The 27,901-nt window shown below is 42.7% G+C and overlaps 1 protein-coding gene across 1 annotated transcript; it reads left to right on the plus strand.

Annotated features, from left to right (window-relative positions):
• LOC109630067 (rho guanine nucleotide exchange factor 26) lies at window positions 1-27,479 on the plus strand. The gene is made up of 15 exons (XM_069534106.1): window positions 1-140; window positions 591-2,116; window positions 2,711-2,762; window positions 2,878-3,020; window positions 5,019-5,075; window positions 5,412-5,572; window positions 8,916-9,068; window positions 9,185-9,314; window positions 9,854-9,928; window positions 10,441-10,530; window positions 11,019-11,173; window positions 16,436-16,645; window positions 24,515-24,585; window positions 24,789-24,893; window positions 25,096-27,479. Exons 2-15 carry the CDS (start codon window positions 686-688, stop codon window positions 25,236-25,238), a joined length of 2,976 nt encoding a protein of 991 aa, XP_069390207.1. The 5' UTR covers window positions 1-140; window positions 591-685; the 3' UTR covers window positions 25,239-27,479.
• Window positions 27,480-27,901: the final 422 nt, after the last annotated feature.

Genomic DNA, 27,901 nt, shown 5'->3' on the forward strand with positions numbered 1-27,901 from the left:
TCAGTCTCTGCTGCTGCATCTCAGCCCTCACACTCTGTCCCATGGTTTCGCTGCCATGCTGGATTAAGCTCCATTCACTTCTGCTATCCGGTGGTTTCTGCTGCAGGTACAATGAGCTGCTGCACATCGAGCGATTAGAGGTAAGTTGGACGCGACACTTGAACCCAACCACTGAGTAACTGCTCGGTTTTATGGCTGAATCACAACTTCTCTCTCTGCTATTGTCAGTAAATGTTGCTGCTTATGTTGCCGTCAATTCGTTTTATTCGCACTGATACAATTAAAAACAAATTGGTTTGATATCCAGTGACCGCAGAGACACTGTTGTTTGCCCTGTGGAATATCACAGTGATTGCTCACATGTTGTCATCTTGTAATTAGGGCATTTCACAACACTGAACATACACAAAACGATTAGAAGTTGTCTTCACTGCTTTGATTTCTTTTATTTTGCGCATTTCTCCACTCATCGTTTTCCAAGTGTAGCTGCCAGTGTCTTCACTGAACCCCTGTTAATGAGTAAACTCTGGGAATTTGGACACTGCTCTGAGCTCTTTGATACTGATTGCCCTCTTTTGTTTATCCTCAAGGGTGAGAACAGTTCACTACAGGGCTGCAGTGTTTGCACTGTGACCTGTGGGTTTGAGCAAGGACTGCAAAGAGGACACGGGAACGTTACACGACCATGGATTTCGGCAATGATGTGGATCTGTCCAATAATAACATCACACCTCTGTGGAAACGACGCACAGACAATTGCAAAAAAGCCCAGGACTTGGGCAAAGCCAAAGCGCGACCCCTCAGTTACCACATCAATGGGGTCACGACAAAGGACTTCCCCACGGAGGACAACAGGTATTCCCTGACCTTGAGCCAACCTGCCGAGAGGTTGGTGGCCGCAGCCCCTTGTTCGGGCAGTAACATTGCAGTGTTGAAGCACATTCTTAACAAGCCCTCCAGGAAATCCAGAGTCATTCGAAGCATCAGCATTGGGCACCTTTCCAGCGGACGCTTCTCATTGTCCAGATTTAGGTCTGAGGACAGCAGATCTGCTTCATTGGACAATAGAAAGCGTAATGGAGACAGTGACAAGGGGAAAAGCATTAATGGAAAGGCAGTGTCGTCTGAAAAGTGTCTCCTGGACTCCCAGATACACATCTCCAGTCCTTTCACACTGAGTTCACAAAAGGACCAGATAGCATTTGGGACAAGTTCATCCACACCCGATGGTGACCCTCTCAACTGTTCGTCTCCTGTCCTTTCCCCATGCACTCCCAACAACAACTACAACCACCATGAACTGTGTTCTCTTTCATCCACGTCCAGCTCCTCTCCCCCTGTCTGTCGCACCCCTACCCCCTCTCACAGCTCCACCTCCAGCATCCCCTCCCTCTCTTCCCTCACCTCCTCAGACCCCCCGACCCCACGCTCCCCATCACCGGCAGACAGAGGACAGCAGATCCTCAAACAGTCTTCAACCTCGCCTGCCTCGTCACAGGACACCAGGCATACCTCTTCTTCATCGTCCATCTCTTCCACCTCACCCTCCCTTTCCCCGTCTATCTCTCCCTCTCCCTCCATCATCCTCAGCACCCACAGTCCAGCTGCCCTGAAGATGGGCACCCAGCAGCTCATTCCCAAGGGCTTAGCATCTGATAGTCGGCAGAGCAAGGTGCCTCCCTCTGGGCAGCAAGGCCAAGGTTTGGCAGGTCTGCTCGGGTTGGATCATTCCAAGAGAGCTCTGAAATCCCTCAGTATGGTGGAGATTGGACCGTACTTTTCCACCGGAGGGAACCACGGTGAAGCAACAGAGGGAGAGAGTGACAGCCCGGGGACACTCAGGAGAGGCTTGAGGACTACCTCCTATAGGAAGGCTGTTGTGAGTGGAGTAGAGTCCCAGCCTGTTATCCAAGTGCTAGATGGAGAAAATCCAGCTTCACCAAGAAGCCCAGTAAGTCCTGGCACTTTAAGCCTCTCCAGCCCTGGAACACCCAAACCTAGGAGCCCTACGACACCCAAGCTTGCCAGTCCTTGGATACCCAAACCAGCCAGCCCCAGGCTGTTAAAGCTTTCTAGTCCTGGGACTGAAAAGCCTATCTGTGCTGGGAAAAATAAGGTGGGTAAGGTGTTTGTCCTGCAACACGTCTGCATCTCGGAAGTATAAGGCCTTAATATGTACTAACATCCCAACTGACCCTATATAAGTTTTAAACTACTGATGCAAACAGACAGACTCTTTATACCCAGTGTTTTTTAATTGCTTTTTACTGCATTTTTTATGTTTTTCCTTGGCTGCAGCAGATTAAGATTTCCAGATTCAGTCAATCAAAATCAATCTGAATTTGAATGTAATGGAAGATTGCTATGATACACACTTTTCAATATTAGGAGGGGGGGGGTAAAGTCCACAGACTAAGTATTGTATAGCAAACTTAGCAGCAGCAGCAGAGGTTGGGACAAGGCCTTACAAGGAAACAATTAATGTGGTTGTTGGGAGACATGACGTAATGTGACACCATGCGTGCACATACACACTCATACACAATGACTCTGTAATTAGACGGGGGTCATTGAAAGATGTCACCAGGAAGGGCATGAACAGGTCATGGACAGGTGACATAGGCTCACAATCCTGTTCCATTTTAAGTATGTGTGAATACTGCTGGTTTGCTCGAGTCACTAAATTGGTTTTGCTGCGTTTCTCTTCTAGAATCCAGATAAGAAGAAAGTTTTGACCATTCAGCGGACATTTGACAGCGAGGGTGAGAAATGACCATCTGTTTTCAACACCCACTTTTTCCTCCAGTGTTACTCTTCTACTGTTTCCCTTTCCTTTCTCTTAAACAAACAATATCTTGATGGGTCTCTCTGTTTCAGAGGAGGAACTGTATCAGAACTATAAGGAGAAGGCCCTGCATAATGATTCAGATGAAGATGCTGATTCCAGAGAGCCCAGCGCTGATAATGGCATCGTGGTGCAGTACAGACCCATACGCACCTCCTGGAGCCAGCTCAGTGTGGTCAGACATTACACACAAACACAGCTTCCATCTCTCTTCTTCCGCTTCTTCTATATCCTTACATCCAGTAAACAGAAAAACATACAGTGGTACGAACACTCGGTGCTGTGGCTGGGGAGTTATGGAATTCTAGAGCTCCAAAGAATGCAGTCACATCCAGTTTAGCCACAGTCCATAACCATCCTCCCACTGTTCTGTGCCTCCCTCTGCCCCCGCCTCTGTTTATCAAGGAGTACAGGAGCATTTCTTTCAGGAGTTGGATGGTCGGGGAGGCAGACGGGAGGCAGACCCACAGGAAGTCTTGGATGCACTGCTTGGGCTAATGCCAATGTGTTAGCAAACTCTACACACTTGTCGGATTGCAAATATGCTCAAGATGTGGCCTCTGAAGAAAAGTGTGGTGGCTCTTCATTACATAATATAGTCAGGGATTGGAATGGAATGATATAAGAATATAAAGGAAGCGATTGAGATAATTTAGTGCTCTACTTTGGCATTCCCATCTGTTTGTTTACTTGTTAAAAAGGGAAAGTGTGGGAGCAAAAACAGTTGATTGCTGAGACGGAGCAATTTAGGAATAGTTCTTAAATTGCCAGGCAGAGAATAATACACAGACTGACTCTAAATAATGTTAAATTGGATTGAAGCTAGAGAATGTTCACAAAATGTCCGTCAGTGAGATAAGATGAATTGAGCACAGTCCGAATTACACAGATTCTCCTAGTAACCCTTCTTCTCCAGCACAGCTGCTTTACAGCTGTGCTGGAGTCAGTTAGTGTGAAATTGTTTTGCCACAAAATTCTGAGGGTTTCTTCCTCAGCTTCCAAATAATGCAGGAAATGCTGTCATGATTCAGTCATTGTTCTAATGTGACAGAAAATAAGCTTAGTGTCAGTGAAGCCGAGAACCAGACATACAAGTTGTCATCCTGTGGGGTTTGCCTCTCCAACATGTCTCCTCTCAGCCTGCTCCTCCTTCCTTTACCTGTCCCTGTAGAATCCCTCTGTCATTAAGGACATGATGAAATGTCACATCCCAGAAATGTCACATATCCAGGAATTAGCTGCTGTAGTATCGGTTCCAGCCACACCCAGTGAAACTGCGGAGCAGGATAAAGTTTAGTTGGCACAGAAGGTTGCACGGAAACTTTGAACTATGGAGTGATAGTTGTCGTCACTGTTTTTGGGAATTGCAGTTTTAGCAAAAGTGAAAGGAAGAATGATAAATAATGAAACCGATGCATGTATGAGGGGAATAGAAATGAAAGAGGCACAGTGGATGTTTTATCTGCTGCAGGTTTGTTTGTTCTCAATGTTGGCTGAGGGCTTCAGGGCAGATACTAGCAGATACTAGCTCCTGCAGGACACAGTATCACTTCCTCGTGCCTTTATACTAAAACAGCATGATAATGTAATGGAAGTAAGGGAAGGTGGCCTCTCTGGATATCTGCCTGCATGTGTGATCTGGTCAAATGTAATGTAAATGTGCCTCAGGTCAGATTATAGGTTTTTTTTGGTGAGACATAAGACAAAGGCTTGTTTTCTCATTCAACTGTACTTTCAGTCTAAAAAGCCACAGGCTGATTAATTCAATAGCTCTCCACACCTTATCCATTCCAAAAGATTGCTGGCCATCTTGCCATCCACATATTAACACGCACACTCTAGATAGGACAAATTTCGGACAAATTTCCCAAAATGATCACATGAGCTGCCCCATGTTGCCTTTAGTGTTGTGTGGATACAACAAATTCCTGCATTTTTCTCAATTCAACAATTTGTTTTCCCTTCGTTTCCTACAACCACTTTATCGACTCCCTATTCAGTGTGGTATGCAAAGTGGCCCTTTCTTTGTGTGTGGACACAGAAGTGGCACACACAAACAAACACACACGCACACACACACATTCTATAAATCTAAAAGGCCCAAGTTGACCTGAAAAAAAAGATTAACCAGACATGTGTGTCTTTGTATTTGACTTGTATATGTTCTGTTTAGGTCAAGAAAAATGGTTTGTCTGACCGGATGAGTCTGGAGGAACGCAAAAGACAAGAGGTAGGAGTATTTTACACTTCACTGTGTTCAAATTTTGGGCTTCACATGCGGCAACTCATTTTAGACTGACCATGCACTGGCAAAGTATCGCTGTAAATTCAGAAAACAATTCAATTGTTAAAAAGGATGAGACTTTATTGGTGGTTAAAGTTAATGCTACATGCCAAACATGATACAGGTGTCTCCAATGTTTTCATGTCGGAGCCTTCCTCATACTGTATATGCGCCTGTACTGAGCCAGGAGTTGGAGGGGTTACTGAGGCAAAAAGTGCATATGGTCAACTAAACAACAAACTCACCCTTTTCTCTCTGTTCCTCTCCCTTGCTCCCTCTAAGGCCATTTTCGAGGTGATCTCGTCGGAGCACTCTTACCTCCACAGTCTGGAGATCCTGATCCGCATGTTCAAGAACTCTGGGGAGCTCAGCGAGGCCATGACCAAGACCGAACGCCACCACCTCTTCTCCAACATCAGCGACGTCTGTGAGGCTAGCAAAAAGTAAGCGCACAGTTGTAGCTTTTGCAGGCAGAATTATTATCAGATATGCATTGTTATGCATCTCCATGTGGGATTTTCTGTGTTTGTGTGTGTTTATAGAACTTTTTGGTGTCGTGGACTTAGAGTAAATGTTGTTTTTTAGCTGCTGGCTGGTATTTCTTGGCTTTACTTAATATGTCAGTGTGTCTGTGTTTGTGGCTTTTGGTTTTGGCTGTAATGAGCTGGATCATTTTCTTACTTAACTGCACTTAACAGTTGGTAGACCACATTTATTCCATGTGAGGTATTTCTGTAAACACTACTTACTGTGCGTTCATACAATTCTTTCTACCTTAAGTCAGGGTTGTTTTCAGTGTGTGAAGGACGGCAGCAATGCACTGCTGTCTGTGTAGATCACATGATGATAGACAGGAGAGAGAACCTGGACGTGAGGAGCAAACCAATGTTTTAGTTTTATAAAGGCATCACTGTTACGACCTCAATTTTATCCTGTTGTCCACACAACTCTAGTGTTTACGAGGGCTTAAAACTGAGAAGATGATGAAAAATGTCCTCTCCGAGTCGATGGTTAAGGACAGAGGATGTTGCACATGGTACAGATTATTAAGTCCTTTGGTGCAAATTTGGATTTGTGGGCTATGCAAGTACAATTTGATCAATTGATTGATTGACCCCGTTTTAGTTTGACAACTCCGGGGTTGAATTGTGGTATGAATGGACAAAAACCTAGATGTTTGCCAATGATGACGCTGCATTTGTTGCAACATGCAAAATCATTAACCCACGTCCTGTTAATACCAACATGCTGAATGTAGGTGAATGATCATGTGACATGTGTGTGGTTATGGATGGTGATTACTTATGATACAGATCTAAACCTTTGTCTGGGTGGAGATTGTTTTAGTTTTAAAACAAAAACGTATCAGTGTGGATGAAGACAGTGAGTGTCAGTGAGACGGAGGCAGCTGCCCATTCAGTCTGTGAAAATAAAGAAATCTGATACCAAATCTAATTTGAGTGATAAAATCCTTATTCGGGCACTGCTCTAATTTATATTGCACGTAATGGAAAGCGGCCATGAACCCATGGACTGCGCTGCCTCAGCAATTACTCTGCTCCACCAGGCACCATTATCTCTAATGATTGACAGAAGTGTTGCTGAGCCAGTATGTTCTCAGGTTTGTCTGTGGGGTCATTTTTAATATATGTATTTTAAAGTTTAATTTCTCATGTGTTTTGGACCATAATCTTTTTGAAGGTTATCAGGTCAGTATTAATATCAGCTCTTGCTCTGAATTGATTATTGAGACTCTCACGTGTGATTTATACTCTGCAGTGGTTTAAATCTACAAACCAGCTTTCAGGACTGTTGACTACACAGGCATTGGTTGAGACCAAATAAGGCTCAGAGTTTGGTACTTTCCCTCCTTTCTAAGTTGACCAGAAGTTAACTCCTCTTTGCAACAACAGGTTTAAGGTTACTCCACAAAACCTACACAGCTAAAACCAGAATAACTGAACATGTCATTGGTCAATGGATTGAAACCTGCTACAGAAAAGCAAAGTTGAATGCTAAATTTAAAGTGTGACCTCCTACCAGGTGCTGTTGGAATATCTGGGTTTATAAAACCAAGCGTGAAATGAGCTTGCCTTTTTTTTCTGTTGCCAGGGGTATAAGTTCACCCAGGCCTGAAATATGTAAGTGTGAAAAGGCTGTTTAAGACCGTTTACTGAGATTGAGGTTGTCATGGTTGTGTGTCTGTGTGTGTGCGTGTGTGTGTGTGTGTGTCCGTACATTTGGAGCATTCCTCTCTTGAGGAACTTTTCAAGACATTTGCTCAAGGATTCCAGGTCAAGTTTGCAACCCCCTTCTCAGACGGACAGATTCCTTTCCTCTCACATAGTACATGTACATTTGTCCTATCCCTATTAACAGGAAAAGACACTACTACAAATAGCATCCCTCACATTCCACAAGTTAATTATATTGATATGGACACCATTTGTACATTTATTTACTTTGAATATCATTTTTCCCTTCTCTTCCTTTTTCCCTTACTCCCCACGTTGAGACGTGCTGGAGCCCATCTCATTCCTATACACATGCTTAAATGTGATACTTTACCCTCCCCAACTACATACTTGAGACCTGTGTAGCTCCAGGGCAGAGGGTGGAGGGCAGAGAGACGGAGGGACAGCAGACATTAAAATAGATAAATGCTCTGTAGTACTGGTGAAACAAGATGTTTTAGCCGGAACAGAAAGTCAGGCTTTGCGTTTAGAGCCTCTCAAAGAAAAGAGTAGACTTATCGCTCCATCTGCAGACTCCTGTGTCGTCTGTGTGTGATGGCGTGTGGGAACGCTGTCATGAGGGTGTGTTACTGACAGCAGCCTCAGGTTATGGCACACCTCATCTCTACCATAACATGCTTGAGAATTTTAACAACATTCTATAACACAAAGACAAACTGTGACGGAGAACATGTTCCTGAGAGCTTGTACAATTGTTTTATTATATTCTTCAGTATGTATTTATAGTTCCTGGTCAGCAGTCTAATTTTGGATGCTCCCTTATTTTTAACACCCTGATTTAACCCCAATCTCTTGACCTCTTCCCTGACAACATGCTCTCATCAGGGTGAGTGGGTTTAGCCCCAGAAGGGAGCGCTGCCTGAACTTGAGCAGCCTTGACCTGCAAAAGCTGTCAATACACCTCCAGGACACGGACCATGCAGGGGACAGGACAGTGCATGTGTTCTGTGATCCTGTGTGCCTCATGCCCTTATTAGAGAGGTCGTAGTTCAAAGAGCACGGCGTCAAGCATGGACACAAGGCTACATGGTCACAAGATGCATTGTTTCACATAGATGGTAACGGCACAGTGTGTGTGGAGCAGGTAGCGACAGGGGCTTAAGAGGTGCTTTTGCAGATGTGCTCAAACTCCACCCAGTCAAGGTCAATGTCCTGTGTCCGTGCAACAGTTTCCTGTTTGTCACCATGGAGGGCGCACTTAAAAAATATTCATTCTCTTGAAGCTGGACATGTGGCGTGCCAGTAAAGTGGCCATCTGGTGGTGCTCAGGAAGAGGAAAAGCCTCTGTGTTATGGCTAATGGTTGGCTGTGTCTATTTTAAGAGGCTGGGACTTCCTCTTTTGTGATCTTCCAGCAGGTCTAGGAGAACGGTGTTGTCACCGCTTCCTGCCTTCCTGTATTTGTATCCGTCACTGTATCCTATATTTCCCCTGGTGTGGGATGTGACCTCATGATGGGATGCTTCTGACTCTAGCTGTTGCCATGTACAGTTTGAATCCCTGACATACTTTTTTTCCCATCCTGTGCTCAGATTCTTTAAGGAATTGGAGGAAAGACACCATCAGAACATAGTCATCGATGACATCAGCGACATTGTCTGCAGGCACGCTCAGTCCAACTTTGACCCTTACATCACGTACTGCTCCAATGAGGTCTACCAGCAGAGAACCCTGCAGAGGCTCGTGTGAGTGACCGAGGGAACAGTTGTTCTCACCATATCTCTCATGGATTCCATCCAACATGAGCAGGGAGTTTGTTCTTCCTCCATTTTTTTCTGAACACCCTGTCTCCCTCTTGCAGGTCCAAGAATCCAGCCTTTAAGGAGGTGCTGACCAGGATCGAGGGCCACCCGGACTGCAGGAACCTCCCCATGATCTCCTTCCTCATCCTGCCCATGCAGAGGATCACTCGCCTGCCCCTGCTCATGGATGTGAGTGCGCTGCAGACGTACAGTAGCACAAGCTTTGGAATTACAAGACTCTGACTCTTGCGTAACAGTTTGTTTATTCATGCTGTCCCAGCTAATTCTACTCAGGGTGTGTGCTAACCTCACAAATGATAGTGTGACCTCATATCATTCCTTAATAATCTAAACTGATCCAATTTATCCTCCTCTTTCTTCCTTTTTAATGTTTTTTCTTCTTCACTTTCATGCATTACTCTGTCCCCACTGTGCCCCCCTCTCTTCCTCTCTCATGCTCAACTTTCATCCTCCTCTCTCCAGTCTTCCGTCAGTGTCTCCCAAGAGACCCTGGGTTTCATGCTTGTAAACTCAGAGGCTTTTGGATCCTGAGAAAGTTTGCTTTCAAATCATCTCTTCCCACAGTGTGTTGAGGGATTAATATTTTTTATCAGGCTTCTGCTGCTATAGTGTGCATGCATGCAGTTAAATGCTGTGTGTGTGTTAAGTGTGTGTTTTTATGGCATTAATTAAGATGACTAACTTGTGCCCTGACCCTCTTGTTGCAGACAATTTGTCAGAAGACGCCTAAAGACTCTGCGCAGTATGAAGAGTGTAAGAAGGCGTTACAAGGAGTCAGCAAGGTCAGTGGGTTTAAGGATACACCGGAAGTGTTTGGTGTTTTTCCTGTTTAACAAATTGTCGCCTTCACTCTGAGCTGTTAATGGATTGTAATTAAATTGCACTTCTCCATCTTATTGACCACTCAAAGCACTTTTCAGTACAAGTAGCATTCATCTATTCTCACACACATTCATACAGCGCTTCAAAACACAGTGCTTTTTCTATCACACTCCATTCCTGCACAGTTGGCAAAGCTGTCAGGGGGTTCAGTATCCTGAGTATCTTGCCCATGGGCACTCTTTGACTTCAGGTGCCAGGGATTGAACCCCCGAACTTCTGGTCTACATTATATATCTTGCGGTAGCCTTATGAAACTAGCATTAGGCTGGGGGGAAGTCACTTTCTATCTATTATTTTTGCAAAAAACAAATAAAAAAAAAAACATTTTCCAGCCTCTCTTGTACTTTATCATTTTTAGCACATCTGTCATTATTATTATTATTAACAGATGTGTGTGTCTGTTTGTGAGCAGGTGGTGAGAAAGTGTAATGAAGGAGCTCGCACAATGGAAAGAACAGAAATGATGTACACCATCAACTCTCAGCTGGATTTCAAGATTAAGGTATGGACATAAAATTAATTTGAATTCGGGACATTTATTTTGAAAACACATATTACTGGATAACAACTGACATGAACAACCTCAAATTCAAAGCTTTCCATTTTAGGAATTATGTTGATTTCTTTTCTTGCAGTTTTATCCAATAAGAATATTTCCTAAAAAAGTCAAATAGACTTTAAGTATGTAAAAAAGAAACCATATGCAGTCATACACACATGCAGATTAAATAATACAAAGAGGACACGCCACTGTCACACACTTGGCGAGGTTCTATACGCACAATGCACACAAGGCTTGGCAGGCTCCTGTGTGTCTAAGTAGTGTGGGAAGTAGCTGTTGGCACATTTGGGATTCACAGATGTCTCGTGAACATATTCACGGTCTGCATACTCAGCTGTTCACACATGGTCACACAAACCTATTTGACGCCACTGATATTTATTTGTCATTTCTTTGTCCCTCACATTTTCTTTCCTCTCCTCCTCCAGCCGTTCCCCCTGGTCTCATCCTCCAGGTGGATGGTGAAGAGAGGAGAGCTGACGGCCTTCGTCGAGGACAACGGCATCTTCCTCAAGCGGACGCAGCGGCAGCAGGTCTATTTCTTCCTCTTCAACGACGTCCTCATTGTCACCAGGAAGAAGAGGTGAGCCAGAGGGAAGCGTTGGGGACAGCACAGGGAGACTGTGTTTGACTCTGTGGTGAGAGAGGGGGCGTTGGCTTCACTCATAACTCACATGTTCCAGCATGTTGAGGGTGAAAGTGGAACCGTAAGCTCTTGGTTTTCACTGTGTGTGTGAGCGGAGGGTGTGTGCGAAATTGAGCCTGATTTAAGAAAAAAAAACCAATGAGGTCAACAGCACAAATACACAAAACAGTTGTGTCTCTGCTACAGTGTGAAGTCATCTTCAGCAGGGTCGTGTACGAGGGATTGGCACCTGCAGATTCATTATATAATCACACCGTTTTCCCACGCTGCCCCCCCCTTCTAATAGGGGTGTGTTTTCAATGGAACAGGTGCAGTTACCTGAACCTGCTGCAACACGGCTTCATGAATCTGAGCTTGTTTTCTTATTGAATGTTGTCGAGGTCTCAACATGTCCTGGTATCGAGATTCACGTCGAGCTGGTCGAGCCTGTACATCACCTGCCCACCCCCCTCCTCCGTTTCTTATAGACTTGCCACCATGAAGAGTACTTCCATGAAATGATGTGGTTTTCATTTGCGTGCACAACTGCTATGTATTTGTGCCAAGAAAATCCTTTCCCGTTCCGTCTCCCTCTGCGTCTGGAACTGATTGCCCCTACGAATCATAAAAAAAAGAAAAAAAGAAATGAAGCATTCCATATGAAATTTTTCACGGAATCTGATCCAGGAAGGCGGACTCCAGCAGTGTGTGGTGTCAGACCTGTGTTTGGAAGAGGGATTTGGGAAAGGGAGTTCTCCAGTTTGTGTGTGTGTGTGTGTGTGTGTGTGTACAGGTTTGAATGGGAGAAGCTGTTATAATATTGGTTTGTACTGTGGGTAGCACTGCAGCCCTGCTGTGGCACGCTACTCTACTGCACTCCCTCTGCAGCAATCCAAACAAGAACAGAGCAGGGGTACACAAGGTCAGCCAGGCACCACCAGGTCACAAACCCTTCCAGACATAATGGTGTAATAGCTCCTTCCCGTGCCATTACAACCTGGAGAGTGTGTGTGTGTGTGTGTGTGTGTCAAAAGCTGCTTACTGCACTTTGTTGCCGAATGCTGTCGTGTTATGTGCTTCAATAATTTAGCTCACATTGCTTAGGAAACCATGAAAACCAGGAGGACAGAGTGAAAAGGGAAACAGCACTTACACACGGAGAAAACTCAACTATGACCTCAGAATGTTTGAGACTTATATTTCTTAATGTCTGTGTCAGTAATTCAATAGCAATCAACAGATTTTCAGAGCTCTGTCAAGTCTGTGTTGGTTCAGCTTTGAACTATTTGACGTCAGACAGTTAAGAGGGATAATTAGTTTTAAAAACTTTGATACCACTTTGTTAATCAATTAAACAGAGAAATCATTTTTAAGCTCAAATGACAAACAAAGTTCCAGTTTCTCCAAACTGAGGATTTGATGTTATTACCTCCCCCACACATTTTGATATTCAACTGGAATTCGGTAGAGCGCATACCTCCACCAAGGCCCATAGATCATAGATATCAGTCTCTTAGATGTGCCTAACTTTTCCAGATAAAGATCCATGACTGCTCTGGGAAATCTTTGAAGAAGTCAAAAATGCCTGATTTCGTAATGTTAAAGAAAATGATTTAAAAAAAAAATCCTGGGTCCACCCTCTGATCAGGATCTGCACCAAAATCTGATGTGTCCTATTCTGACCAAAACATAACCTCTGTCCTTGTTGGAGATAACTGAAAAACTCATTTTGTCTGTTTACGTGTTTTGTTCCTTCCCCTCTGCTTATTGCAGAAAGGAGCTGAGATGAAATGTAAGAGAGATTTATTTGACTTCACGCTGAACAGATCTGTGTATTTTATCAGCCTCAAACTGGATCCTAGAAGAAAGTGTTAGAAAGCTCCTTGGCATCAGATGGGGCCGTGTCACGCAGCGGGTGAGAGTGTTGATCCGCTGCACTCTGGCTTACAGGAACACTTACATAACACTGAGTCCACACCAGCTGGCTCCTCTCTCATCCATACTTCCCCCCTTTTTCCTGTGTGATGCTCACCCTCATCTAAACACTCAGTATTGTTAAAGTTGAGGTTTCCAAGTCTCACTTTGTTTTTTTCCCCCTTTCTCTCTGGTAGCTGTGACCTTGTGCCGTTTCAGTCTCGACTATCTTTGTGTGTGCGTGCATGCGAGTGTATAATCCCAACAGTTTCTGCTCTGTTGTTTTCTTTCTTCCCTCCTCGCTCTGCTTGTTCGACTGTGCCGTAGTCTCAACAGTCTGCACCAGGACATCACGCTTTCACCATGTGTGGTTATGTGCACGCACTCTTGCTTGACTCGTCCCATCTCCACATCTCTGAGGATGTGTGTTCGTGGTGCTCGAGTGTTTGAGAAACGGTTCGGTGTAGCTGGCACAGTTTGTGATGGCGTGCGGTAGATGCCTGCGTTATCTCTGACAGACAAGTGATTTACATACCAGCCAGGTTCTGCGATGGCGTCTGCGTAAAGTAACTGAAGGCAAAACGTTGTTTCAGTTTTTTAACGCCTCTTTTCCACATTTCAACGTTGGATTGCTCAACTCTTCCCCACCTTCATTCCTCTATTCAGCAATCATCTCACTGCAAACCCACCCACCTACACCCAAGAGAAAACTCACAAACATGCAGACTCCATCACCGTCCCATTCCCCAGTGTCATGTAAATGGCATTCCAGGCATTTTACCCAGAGGGCTGTCAGGAGCAGAACGCTGACGCTGCTGATGTCCCTGAAGTCTATTCTAATTTTACAACCGAGGAAAATTAAGGATTCTTCGAATATGTTTCTTTGTTTTAGAAAATAATTTTAGATCACATGTCCCCTAAATGTGTTACGCCCCCGAAATAGTATCCAGGGGATGAGAGGGGTGTAACGCAAAGATGAAGAGATATTTTAAAGAAGGGAGTAAACAATGGATGTTTTACAGTTTATATTAACAACAATTACAAATAAAACAAACAAACTAATAGGGAGCTTCCTCTGAAAATGAGCTGAAAACCAAAAGTACACAAAACGATTGTCTCACACAGGGAGGAACCAAAAATAAATCCAATGCACAAAACAGTCCAGCATGTTTTCTTGAGAAAAATAATGCTATTTTCAGGGGTTCAAATTCAAGTATTTTTTTAATTTGGCTTGATTAACAGCTAAATCATGATTATTACATATTCAATTATTATCACCATATGATATTATTATGGATTGTTTTTTTTGTTTGTTTGTTATTTAGTTATTTTATTTGTCGTATCAATCCTCTAACTCTCAGCAAATCATCTTATTCTCCTTTACGTTTCAGTTCAATCCTCGTGTACAGATACAGTTTTATTTCAAATAGTAGTTTTTCTTGACTTTTCTTTTTCTTTTTTTCCTCCCTCTGCTTTTATCTGACCCATCTCTCCCTGTAATCCTCCTCCTCCTCTTAGAAGTCTACTCGGTCGTGGGCGACGGGCTTTAACTTGATCGATTGCTGAACAATGGGGGTTGAGGGGTAACAGTTAAACCTTGTTGAGAGTCCCCCAACCGTGACTGGATCCTCCAACCAGTCATGCCCCCGGGGTCCAGGGTTTGTGTGTGTGAGGGGAAAAAGTGAATCAGGCACACACGGACAGATTCACTGTTTGTTTAATCTCCACCTTCATCCTCTTTTTTTAGTGTGTGTGTGTTTGTGGGATGAGTGTGGACGCCACTGGATACACTGGCTTACAAGGAGCGAGTTCCTGTCCAGTAGCTCCTCAGCCTGAGTGCAGTTCTAGTTTCAGGTTGATAAAACACATGTGGGCGAGTTAAGCTCCTGTTCTTCAGTGCACTATGAAAACATTTTCCCCAGGTTCAGCGCTGCATTAGACGTAGCATGTCTCACAATCAGCTCCAGATGTTTGGAACGAACTGTGTGTACTGCTTAATATGGGGTCATGCTCAGGTAAAGGTGGAAAATGTGACAAAGACTCCACAGGGTCTTTAAAAGTCTAATAACTTCTCAAAAGTCAATTATCTGAGTTTTAGGCCTTAAAATCTAAAATGTGTTAAACTATTTCGCACTGGGTCCTAAATATCTTTAAGTGGGTCTTGATTATTTTGATGTTTTTGACATTTTACCCAACATCCATTGTAATAAATTGCTTTACTACAACTACAAACATGCAACATTGGCAAAAACTTGCTAAAGAAACTGGAGAGAAGCTGATTTAGTCTAAGGACGTACACGGCTGAATATTTTGGCTTTTGACTGACACGGACTCAGAGATTCTTTAATTCAGGTGAATTTGATGAACCACACACTCTTTCTGTCTCTGGGGCCGAAAGGCTGAGAAAAGAAATCTCTACTGAAATTAATGATCTTAAATCTGATGTGTGAGAGGGCGGCGGCTCTAATCAGCCAATATGTATGTCATGTGTCAATTTCTCCTCAGTTCTTATTATTTCAGCAACGTGATTTTGTTTTTGATTCACCAGGGTGCAAATATTTCACATATTTTTATATTATATCATTTGCTTTAAATTAGTTAACAAACTTGCCATGACAGACAGTTTCTTTTATTCTAAAGTTTATTTGACACTGGAAAAACAAGGAAATAAAAACAAAGAATGTTTTTATTAAAGCTCCACTTGGTGCCTTGGCCAGGAATGCAGACTAGGGCATGTTACACCAGTTGTGGATTGGTGCTTTCGGCGGACCACCACACAAACCATCTGGAGACAGACAAAGAAGTCGTTCCAAGAAGTCTGAATGAAAAAAAAACATTTTGATAAATGATTTTAATGTTTGTTAGAAAAGGTGAAAAGTTTTGAACCAGGTTGTGTGTATAACTTGTGTCTTCACGCTGCATTGACCGGTGGTTTCAAGTTCAAGGAGTAGTGTTTTCAAGTGAGTTCATTTCACTGTCAAATTCAATTTCCCGTAGCTTTTCTAGAGGGATAATAACCCTGAAATTGCAGACCCACTGGGCACATTCAGCTCAGCGGTCATCCAAAGCAAAACCACAAAAAAAAGAAAACAAAACACGAGGTCTGAACCGGAGCATGGATTTGTAGAATCGTCACACCCCTGCTGCGTACAGTGCACGTTTCAAACTTAAAACACTTTTGTTGGTAGTTGCATGACAGGAAACAGAATACTGAATCTCCTCAAGTAAAGATTAGAATGAAGTGAAGACCACCAAATTTCAAACTGTTTATCCTGATCAACCTTTCACTCTCTGTCTCCCTGTCAGTGAGGAGAGTTACACCGTGATCGACTACGCTCTGAGGGACCAGATCTGGGTGGGGTCCTGCCAGCCTGAGGATGTCAACCTGTCACCGGTCAGAAGCACCACCAGCATGCTCAGCTCCCGGCAAGCCGGCGCCAATCATCTTTTCCGTCTGCGTTTCCGCAGCAACCACTCCGGGGAAAAGGTGCCGATGATCCTGGGGACGGAGTTGCTGTGAGTGCTTTTCTTTCTGACCTTTGTTCCTCTTTGATTGTGCTGATTTCCTTTCACTCATGCTCAGTTGCAGATTTACAAGATCTGGTGAATCATTTTCAAGTCTGACATGACTTTTCAGGTACATATGAAATACATAGGGTTTGATATGTGTGTCTCCACTCAAGACAGTGTCTGATGGAGTATTAGGGCCATTAAAAGTGAAACAAAAGGAAGAGTACAAGATCAAAGTTGTAATATTACAAGAACAAAGTGGTAATGTTAAAATTAAATAAAGTCTTAATATCATGAGAATAAAGTTGTTATGTTACTAGAACACAGTCACAATATTACGATTACAATATTTCTGGAAGTAAGACTTTGTTAATTATGACTTAATTCACGTACTATTATCCTTTTGTTCTTATTAAATTGAGACTCTAAGATTCTTGTTACAACTTTTTTCTTGTAATATTATGTCTTTGTTCTATTAATATTACTCCATCTCAATACGACCTCATTGTCGTTACAGTTTTTTTTAGATTAGAAGTTATTTGTGAAACCTATACTAAAGTTCAACTTGACAAGATGTTCAAAGTTTCTCATTTTAACTCGGGCAACAGACTGATCTTCTGATATCTCCCCACTAAAATGACACGTATCCTAAAATTATAACTTCATTCTCAAAATATTACAACTTTTTTTCTCATTATATTAGAAGAACTTTATTCTCAATTTTATTTTCTTCAATGTGGTCTCATTACTCACCATTTTTCTGTCGGGACTGATACAGCTCAGAACCCTCTCTTGTTCCTGAACTAGATTCCTTCAGATTTACCTTTATGTGCTCCAATGAGCTTTTAAACTTGAAGTAAGAAAATCCCTTCACCTCTCTCCTTAGCTCTTATGTCTCTTTGGATCATTACAGGTCACAGGGATATTTAGTTACATCTGTTCACAAAAACAACAGCCTGAGCCTCTTGTTGACGTGACGTAGGATATGGAGTTTATTATTCTGCCGTACAGTCCTACTGTCTTCAGTCGTATTGAAACGCAGACCGGTTTGACCAAATAATTGTTTTGTTGAGGAAGCGTCTTGCAAAACCCAACCACCTATTCTAGGAAACAATGACCTTTATTTCAAATCTGGCTGTGGCTGGAATATGTTGCATGTGCAGTGATTACTCACACATCTCACCTAGAAATGCATCTAGCTGGTTTGAAGCTTCCTTGAAGTTCATGCCTGTAGCTGTTTGGGTAAAACTCAAAGTTACCCCAGACAGACAAACACACACACACACACACACACACACACACACACACTTCCCTGCTCCAGCTCCCTTTGTACAGCAAATAACGACGTTGTTTAGATAGATTATATAACCAACACAAACAAAGGGGATCTGTCATATTGGGCTTCATACAGGGTGTATTTGTTCTGGTTAGACTTACAAATCACAGCCACACACACACACACACACACACACACACACACACAGTCACTGTAATTATTTGCTGTGGTTCAAAGCTTTGTAATGGAGTGTTTTCATATGCACAGGGCCTGTTCCTCCTCATTCCTGTGCAGTCAGAGAATCGTCCTCTCTATTCTCATCTCCACTGTACAAAGACACTTCTCTTTTAATAGCTCTAAACTCATCTAAAGGTTTTTATTAGTGTTTTTTCTTAAATTACCCAAATGTTCCATTAGTGCACATTGTTTTATTTTGTAACTACGGTTTAATTTTGGATTGTTACTTCAAAGTAAATGTAAATTGTTGAATGTAATGGAAGGAATTCGGTAAATGATTTAACATTCCAATCTGACTGCAAGGCTTAGTTCAGGTAGTAATGGTTATTTTCAACAAAAGCTCGGCACTGGGTTCATGTGCCAAAGTGACTTTGCTACAGTGAAGCTGTTTTCAGTCATGAACTCTAGAAACAATTTTCTAGACATTTCCCAGAGTTCATGTCTTCTGTCTTCATTGCCTTTCACGTATGAAGAATGCAGCAGGAGATTGTTTGGGTCAGACATGTTGTGTCACCATCAACACACACTCGTTGGCTGTGAATTTTCCTGCTGTATTCTCACATCGCTTAGATATTTATTAGAACGGAAAAGTCTCCTAGCAACTGACTCTGGACATTTGCGTTCTCAAACTCATCCCCCGGAAAATTTCCAATCATGTCCGAAAGCAGCTTCAATTAATAAAATAATATATACAAATAATAATGCATTTGTGCGTGCTTATGTGTCACTCCTCTAACTGTAGTACGGAATGAGCTTAGGAGAGGGGGACCCTGGCAATTGTCTATTGTTACAGTGGTTGCTAGGCATTGTTTAAGCTGTTGCCTAGCAGCGGCCCATTGTGAAACGAGCGATTTCCCACGACAGCCCCTCCCCCCGCCTTTTTACTTTACTTTCCCCCCCCGACCCTGCCTCACAGTCCCGTGTCTGATCTTTTAGAAGGCGGCCGATGTCTGCGCTTTGTTACTGATGAGCAGAGAATAACTTCCTCTTCCTGCAGACATTCATTCCAGTGTAGTGATCTAACCCAACATGACACACATAAGTGGTGTTATATTAGCCGGCCTATTTTAGTCTTCTGTCAAATTTAAGTGAAGTGGACAGGACAGATGAGTATTTAGGCTTTCTTGAAAACTGTAGTGAGGATGGACAGAATCAGGGGTACAAAAAAAAGAGTTGCGAGACCCAGGTGACATATTCAGCCTTCTTTGATGGAGCACCAGTGTTGGAATTTATTTGCAATATGCAATAAAAAGAAACGATGTACTGTAAAGCAACAAATCCTGACATATTAGAAGCTGGAACCAGATTTTTTTTTTGCTTGGTAAATAATTGAAAGGATGCAGATGCTGGATCTAGTGGATTTAAATGTGGTTTCATAGGGTGTAGGGTTTCTTTCAGCGGCTTTGTGTTAACAAATAGGGCTAAAACCTGTAATTCCTACCAATGTGAAGCTGTGGAACTTAAAGCTCTGCTGATCAGAATATTAGGCAAAGTCTTAAATACTATGTAGTAGGTCTTAAATACATTTAGGTAGGTCTTCATTTTGTTTAGGTTTCTTGAACACTACTTTCATTGCGCTTTAAAATGAGTTCATTGGCAGCATGTTTGTAATGTCTCTGTGTGTTGTTCTTTCTCAAAGATACATATATTAACATGCTGTAACTACAAACACGAACTTCACTGATAATTCATCATCTTAAAAACACCCCGGTTTTTGTGGTCACAAAGATAGATGATGGATGGATAGATGGATGAATGGATAGATAGGTGGACGGATGGATGAATAGATAGGTGGATAGGTGGATGGATGGACAGGTGGATAGGTGGATAGGTGGACGTATGGATGGATGGATAGATAGATAAGTGGATAGGTGCATGGATGGATAGATAGGTGGATAGGTGGATGGATAGATAGGTGGATGGACAGATGGATTAATGGATAGATAGGTGGATGGATGGATGGATAGATAGATAGATGGATGGATGTATGGATAGGTGGATGGATGGATGGATGGATAGATAGATGGATAGATAGGTGGATAGGTGGGTGGACAGATGAATAGATGGATAGATAATATATTGATCCCGGGGGGGAATTTAGGCAATATCGGAGGACTAGGACTATGCAGAACCACTGTGTGTGATTTCTCTGTGGCAGGTACTGTTTATGCATAAGTGGTTCTCAGGAATCAAACGTTCTCTGTACTGAGAAGTGTCTGTGTTCCAGATATTTTGGTTTACTTCCCCGCAGCACCAGTTGGGTTGCACTGTAAAATTCCACACATTCTGACTAAAGGCGGGTCTGGTTTTTGTGAAAATGAAACTGTACAATTGAACCTTTCTGTGTTGGTCAGTGTGGTTGTTTCTGCTTTCAGCTCCATTTGCTCTCTACCTGTGAAGCCTTTAAACCGATGCTTACCTGTGTCTACTCAAGCCTACGTGTCAGTCTGTGAGGTCTTGGAATCATGCATATAACAGACTGATCTCTGACCCCGGCAGTAACGTAATACATCAGGAATTCAGACAGGCAGCTGGATTAGAGACGGCACAAGGACGCCTGTGTGGCTCCCCACTATCGTTTGTGAATCCCCTTTTCTTCTGTCTGTGTCCCTGTCCCTGTCTGTGCATCCTTTTGTTCCATGTGTGCGTGTCAGTGCGCCTTCCCCATGACCCTAAAGTTGTGTCCTCTCCAGAGTCAGTAAATAGTGCTTCTCTATTAGTGAAAGAAAGCAGCTACAGAAGTCTGCAGCAACAGTTCTGTTAGTCAGATACACATGTAACACAAAGCAGCACCACTTATGCAACAGCCCAAAGAGGAAGAGGAGGAGGAGGCGGCTGTAACTCTGATGCACACTTCAGCATAAAAAAAATAAAAAAAAGCCGTCTGCTTTTGTTTTTATGTTGTTTTTCATTTTTGTTAAGATGACAACAACAGAATCGCTGATGGGAATTAGAGTTGTTCAGTATGACCGAATGTTAAGTCCATTCTGAAGAAAAACAGTGAGGCTATATTTGGCAATATTTCACTCTGGAAAGTTTCACAAGCAAAACATCAATGTGTGCGTGTGTGCAAGACTTCAGGTTCAAGCTATTTAAAGGAAGTCATTGTTGTGTATTCCTAGATTTATTTATTTGTGTTTATTTTCAGTTATTATTGTAGATAATAAAATAAATTCTATGGCATTCATTTAAACCTGAGACAGGCCAGAAACAATGATGGTAGCATACAGCTGTTAAAATATTAAATAGAAGTTACTATGTTTTAATACACTGGTATCGGATTGGTACTCTGTATTAGCCAATACGCAACGTCCAGGTATTGGTATTGGTGAGGGGAAAAATGGTATCAGGACATCTCGAATGGGAATTGTTCCCTCTGCCAGGATGGAGATGTTTTGTTTTTCAGAGGAGGAGGAATCGTATCCAAATGCTGACAATGTGGTTCAGTGGAAACAAGGGAGGAATTTGGTTGAGAGAGTAAACAAATAGATAAGCGTTTGCAGAGAGCGTTATGAGGAGAGGGGGGTGATAACACTGAAATGAGATGAAAACCAGTGGCCTGGTGGTGATTTCAAGTTGGCAGCGGAAGGAATGTTAGAAAGAGGCTGTCATCAATCTGTCAATATTCTGTTCGTGTGAAAGAAGTTTTCCAGCAGCGAGGCCTCTCTTCCTTTCAGAGTTGAAACAAGGACCTCTGACATTGGTGTGATGAGTCCTGTTCTTGCCATGTGGATAAATGGTTAAGGTCGTAGTGATCTTTACTCCAATGAATATACTGATCCTTCAGTGGCCTGTTGTCATGTACAGAGGAAGAGACCAAACACCTGTTTGTGCATATGCAGTGTTCAGATGCCTGCATGTAAACACACGGGCTGCTTTATTTTACCTGAAACCTCTTTGGGCACATGCCTCACATTCCTCAGATTACCATTAAATGCCTCTGAAACACATGGCGTTCTGTTCACGCCTGTGCACGCTACATATTGAATAAGTGTACACTCGCAGTTTGAATAAAGTATTTCAGCTGTTGTGTGAGAAGGAGACCTGCCATGATGGTTTGCTCTGTATGTGCACAGACATGTGTGTCCAACTGTCAGGAGCGACGACTAACAGCTGCCTTTCCCACAGAGCGGCTCGGATGTTTGGACTGTCACATTCACCGTAGAGACAAAGCCGGGCTCTTTGCTGAAGCACGTTTCTCTTACATGCGTCATGTGTTCACCTAAATATTATATTTAGCTTTAATAAAGACCAGAGAGGGGGATCGATTAGCAATCACAACCTGATCAGTGACTTTCAGTTTGGCAAAAAAAGTTCCTCCTGATTAGTATCTTTTAGAAATTGTCTGTGTTTCAGTAACGTCTTATTATTTATTTAAGACGGCATATTTACCTCCTCCACCGAATCTTCTTCTTTTATCTGTTACATGTTTTGCCATGCGTGTTTAATTATTTGCTATGTTGAAGATTTGCTGCCCCTATTTGTGAATATAGTGATGCTTGGTAACTTCTAACTTATGCCTCAGTACAATGCAGCCAGGGCCTTTGTGTTCACAATCCCATTCTTGTGAACACAAATTTCTTTAAGTTTGTTATAAACGTTCACTTGGACTCGAAGACGAACTGGTTAGCCTTGTGAACACAATGTCTCAGCAACGCCTCCCGGGAATCCTTTCAAATTTGGAGCAAATAGTCAGCTATGGATGAATTAATTAGAATTTGGTAATAAAAGGTCGAACTGACCTCGCAAAACCCTTTTTAGCATCGTGAACGTATTATCTTAAGAAAACCAGATCAGAACCCTTTCAAATTTGGTACAAATTTTAATTTCTTCAAATTTCGACCAGTTGTTACTGGGACTCAAAGATGAACTGATTTTAGTATCAGAGGTCAAAGGTCACAGTGACCTCATTTGAGTCTGGGGGAAAAGAATTATGGAGACTGAAACTGCACTGATTGGCGGAGGCATACAACCACAGGGCATTAATTCTTGTTGATCCACACTGTGCCTCTGTGTTGGTAGGTCGGTCCACTGCTTTAGTCCAGTATGAAGTATTCAAGTATTCACATATGACATCGTCAGACATTCATATTTCCCATTGTATGACTTTACAGCTGATCAAAGTGTAAATTTATCTACACAAGCTAACAACATTCTCATCAGCACTATCTTTGCTTTGTGTTTACAGCTAATTATAGCATTCCAACTTGTTGAACTAAGGTAGTGAATATTGCAAACATTATAACTGTGTAAACTTTAAAGCTTGAGCTGCTTTACACTCTTGTTCTGCTTGTTGGTTTCTTGGAAACGATTCCGCTTTTTTTATTGTTACATTTTCTTCAAAATAATAAAATAATCACTTGACTGGTAGGGGAGAATTTATACATGGACTTTGAACCCGTTAAAAAATAAAAATGGTCACGGTGTTGAGTTATCATCAGTACCGTACGTAGACTGTAAACTTAATCGTAAACCTCCAAAGGTTTATTCCAGTCATTATAATACACTGTGTCTACACATTGATGGCCATTAAGTTAATTATTTTATTTACAGTAGAGGTTTATGTGGATTTATAGTTGTTGAGGGATGACGTGACCCAGTATTTTACGGCTTACTTGTCCTGAAAAGGATCAGAATGACATGTGTACAATGGAAACACAATAAACAGCTCTGACTCATGGGACTTGCCCGTTTGAGGTCCAATTTAGGCCTTTGTGAAGAAGTTCCACACAGATACCACTCAGTCTGCAATGTACCCGTCCCTGCACGATGCAGACCAATGCCGCTGACTCACAGAGGGCCTCAATAAAATCCCCTGTGGTTCATTTCCTGAGACCCCCCCCCACACACATCTCTCCCTCTGCCGCTCTTTCCTAAATCCCCTCCTCTGCTCTCCATTCTGCAGTAGATGAGAACAGGTGAAATGAGAGATTCGTGGAATCCAACCTGTGTGACTCCACCCAGTGTGTTTTTTCTTCAATGAAATGCATGAGAGCGAAAGCACAAGCAGCTCCTGAGAATCGGCCTTTGTGCTTGTTCTCCTCATTTTTCTCTGAGTGAACACATGCCTCTGTTCTCTTGGACAGAGAACAGAGAGGAGGCTGGGAAGACGAAACCTGCTTGAAAACGAAATTCAATTAGCTGCTGAAGCCTGTTTACTTGTGTATGTATATGCTCTGAAAAACACCTTCGCATGTGTAATACAAAACTAGCAAACTCTTTCCACCACAATTTAGGTCGCCAACAACTTCCTCAGCCCTGTCGAGTTTCAGGAGTTGTGCAGTTTAACTCCTTAAAGTGTAGAAGTTGTTTTTTGAAGGATACGTTTAATAAATGGTTTGTGTTGTTTTGTGTTGCCATAGAAATGAGCGTGCTCGATGGATCAGTGCTCTGGGCCAGAACGTCAACAACAAGAAGAGCGAGGACAGAATCAGTGAGTTACACAATCACACTCAAACATGCTGAATCCACTGAGCCTAACTTCTCCTAAGGCTATTGCACCACCTTGTGGCCGCTAAATGAAATGCATTCATGTGGAAGGTGCTCGTTAATTCAGATAAATTATATTCAAAGACCAGAAGACTAAAACAGAACAGTCTCTTCTCATTGCTGACTGTTTGTGTATGTTTCCTCCAGACGCCATGCAGATGGAGGTGATCAGGACGTACACAGCCAAGCAGCCGGATGAGTTGTCACTGCAGGTGGCGGATGTGGTGCTGCTCTCACAGACTGTAGAAGATGGTGGGTGCCCCCTCTCGCTCTTTCTGTAGCACTCACTCTAAAGTATTTCTCAAATGTTCCCTGTTTCAGCCGCATCTTTTCATTATGCACTTCTATACACTCTCCTTTTCACGACCCATTTACCTGATACCTGTCTGATGTGGGGAAAGTCTACACAAACACGCAGGGGCCATAGGTCATTTCTCTTCTTTTTTCCTCCCAGGCTGGTGTGAAGGTGAGCGACTGCGCGACGGAGAACGGGGGTGGTTCCTCGCCGAGTGCGCCGAGCCCATCACGTGTCAGGTCACCATAGAACGCAACATGCAGAGGATGGACCGCCTGCAGGGGCTGGAGACGAACGTGTGAGCGAGCCGGCTGCTTCGACCACGGAGGGCTTCTCCTGCAGCTGTTAGTGACCCTTTGAAACAACAGTGAGCCGCCTTATGAAGTGGTGAACCCGGAGAAATCAGGTCAATAACAGCACGAGTGACCTGCCTGCTGGGACCATGTGTGACAATGTGTGGGAGCTGTGAGGCTGCTGGGATAAAGATGAAGCCATAATTCAGATGTCTGCTCAGCGTCCACTAAATCTGAGTTCAGAACAAATGCAGAAAGAGGACGGATTTCCTTAACTGGTCCTCGTGGGTGGGTGGGCTGGTGAGTGTGACAGTGGGACCTGTCACATTCTCTAATTCCCTGGTTGTTTGGAAAACTTCACACCCACGGCCAAAATCCCTGCTTTCAACACTGTTTGTGTCAAAGTTCTAAACTTTTTTCGAACATATTTTTGAGCACAAGTGATCATTTAGAAACAGCTCCAGTGCTATGGGACATAAGGTAGAACACACAGTATGAAGATGACAGCAGCCTGATGTCTAAGAATGAGACTGAGGCCCAGGACATGAAATCAGGAGCTCTGCCACTAACAATGTAACTATGTGGATAATGATGCAGGAGGCTGAGATTGGCAGCTTCTTTACAGTGTGTGGATTAAGCTTCAACCACACCACTACGATTCTTTTTTTACAACACGTCTCTGTTGCTGTGTTTACGCCCCCAACACAAACCCCCACACTGGAGTTTTTTTTAGTACCTAAATCAGAAGTTTGGAAACACTGCTGGTCCCGTTTTACTTTGAAAACTCTGGGGCTGTGAAGGCTAAGAACGGAGAAGTTTGACACAATGACCAAGTCACCTCACTGATTGGTTGACATCAATGAAGACTTCACCAGATCACCAATGGAGCCAGAACGTTCTTAATGAAATCCCTTGTATTTCTTTTCACCATTGTCGTTTCTCATTTATAAGTAAGCAACCGACTGCAGAGCAAACAATCTGCTTCCTGTTCAAACCGGCACTTGCATGCCCAGTGTACATGAATGGTCAAATGATTTGCGTTTCAGCTATTGTTCTAGTTTTAACGGTTTTAAAATTAGAAGAGCTTCGATAAAGCCCAATGATCCCCTTAAATCCAATCAAGCTGCACAAAATTGCATATACTTATACATATCAGTTCTCTAAACAAGCTTGATTTTTTTAAATCCTGGCCCATTAAGTGTGTCCAAAAATACCCTATCTCACTGTGGAAAAATTAAAGTGATGAAAAAAAATTCCTGGATTAGCTCCCTGATCTTGATCCTCACAAAATCCTTCCAAGTTTCATGGTTATCGTCCTCGAAAAACAAACTCAAAAGTAGTGGTATGGCTGCAGCCTTATTAGCGTAGAAACTCACCTGATGGCAAGTGAAACTACTACAGTGATTTTAACAACAGACATGTTGATGGTGTGTGTTGAGATGCAAAAAAAGGAATGAATGGTATGTCTACAGCCAGAGGCACTTTGTGTAAATAGTCATTAATTGGATAATATTGAGAATTACAGTCATCTTAGAGGGATGATTTCATTTGTACATGTTGCTAAGCAGAGAGGCCAAGTATCTGTTTTCCGCCATGCGGTTTGTCACCAGTTAATGTCCCCCTCATGACTCACACAGATTTGTGTCACAACTGCCATTATTCTCTCCATCCACTCAGTGATTTGTACAGCCTGAAATATTACACACACTTGATGCCAGCCAGAGGTGCATAAATAAATATCCCCCTTCAGGATTTATATGTGGTGTGCTATGTGTGGGATGTTACAGAGGCAAACTGAAATTAATTTGCGTGTGCTGATGGGAAGAGACGGAGCAGCTCGGCCCGGCTTTTAATTTGATTGTCCACAGTGAGTCATGTTTTTAGTGTCCAGCTAAAGGAAATAAATGGCTCGGTCAGTCTGATGATAACGCCATCTATCAAGCCCACTCTGGCCCCGGCCCAAACGACAGCGACCACGACCGTCGAGCTACGTGACGCGAGGTATGACAGAAGTGGGCAGACAAAGCTTTGTATTTGCACTCAGGGAAAATTAGCTACGTGATACGACGCGTCTAAACATGAATTCATCTTTACTTCAATCGCTTTGTCATTTTGTAACTATTGTAAATCAACTGCGTTCATGTAAATATGTAAAACAGCCTGAATTGTAACATGTTTTCCTAAATACAGATTTATATTGAAGAAACTTTCCTAGTTGACCTTATTAATAAAAAGGCTTAATTGCTTGGAGCCTGTCATGTTTTCTCATTGAACATCTTTTTTTTTTTTTCCTCGGGGACCGCTGCAAGAAAATTACTTGACTTCTATTCTTCCAGTAACATTTGGAGCAATGAATTAGCCGTGCGCTTTTGAGACATTCAGCACACATTAATCAGAAATGTGCATAAATCAGCACTGGCAGCACTTTCACTGATATTTACGAGGCATCGGCTGTTAAACCAGGGGGCACACAACCGTGTGCTGCTGAGTGTTAACAGCTATGAACGGCAAAATTACCAAGGTGATTTTTAGTACTTCTCAAAGTTTAAATAGTCTTCTCCTCATCATGGTGCAGATTATGTTCTCACATACCAAGTATTTTAGTGATGCTTATTTCTCTGTTTTTTAATTCCTACATTTAAGATGAGTAAGGCAAGTAAAACGATGAAGAA

This window comes from Paralichthys olivaceus, chromosome 11, assembly GCF_024713975.1.
Source record: "Paralichthys olivaceus isolate ysfri-2021 chromosome 11, ASM2471397v2, whole genome shotgun sequence".
NCBI lineage: Eukaryota > Metazoa > Chordata > Actinopteri > Pleuronectiformes > Paralichthyidae > Paralichthys > Paralichthys olivaceus.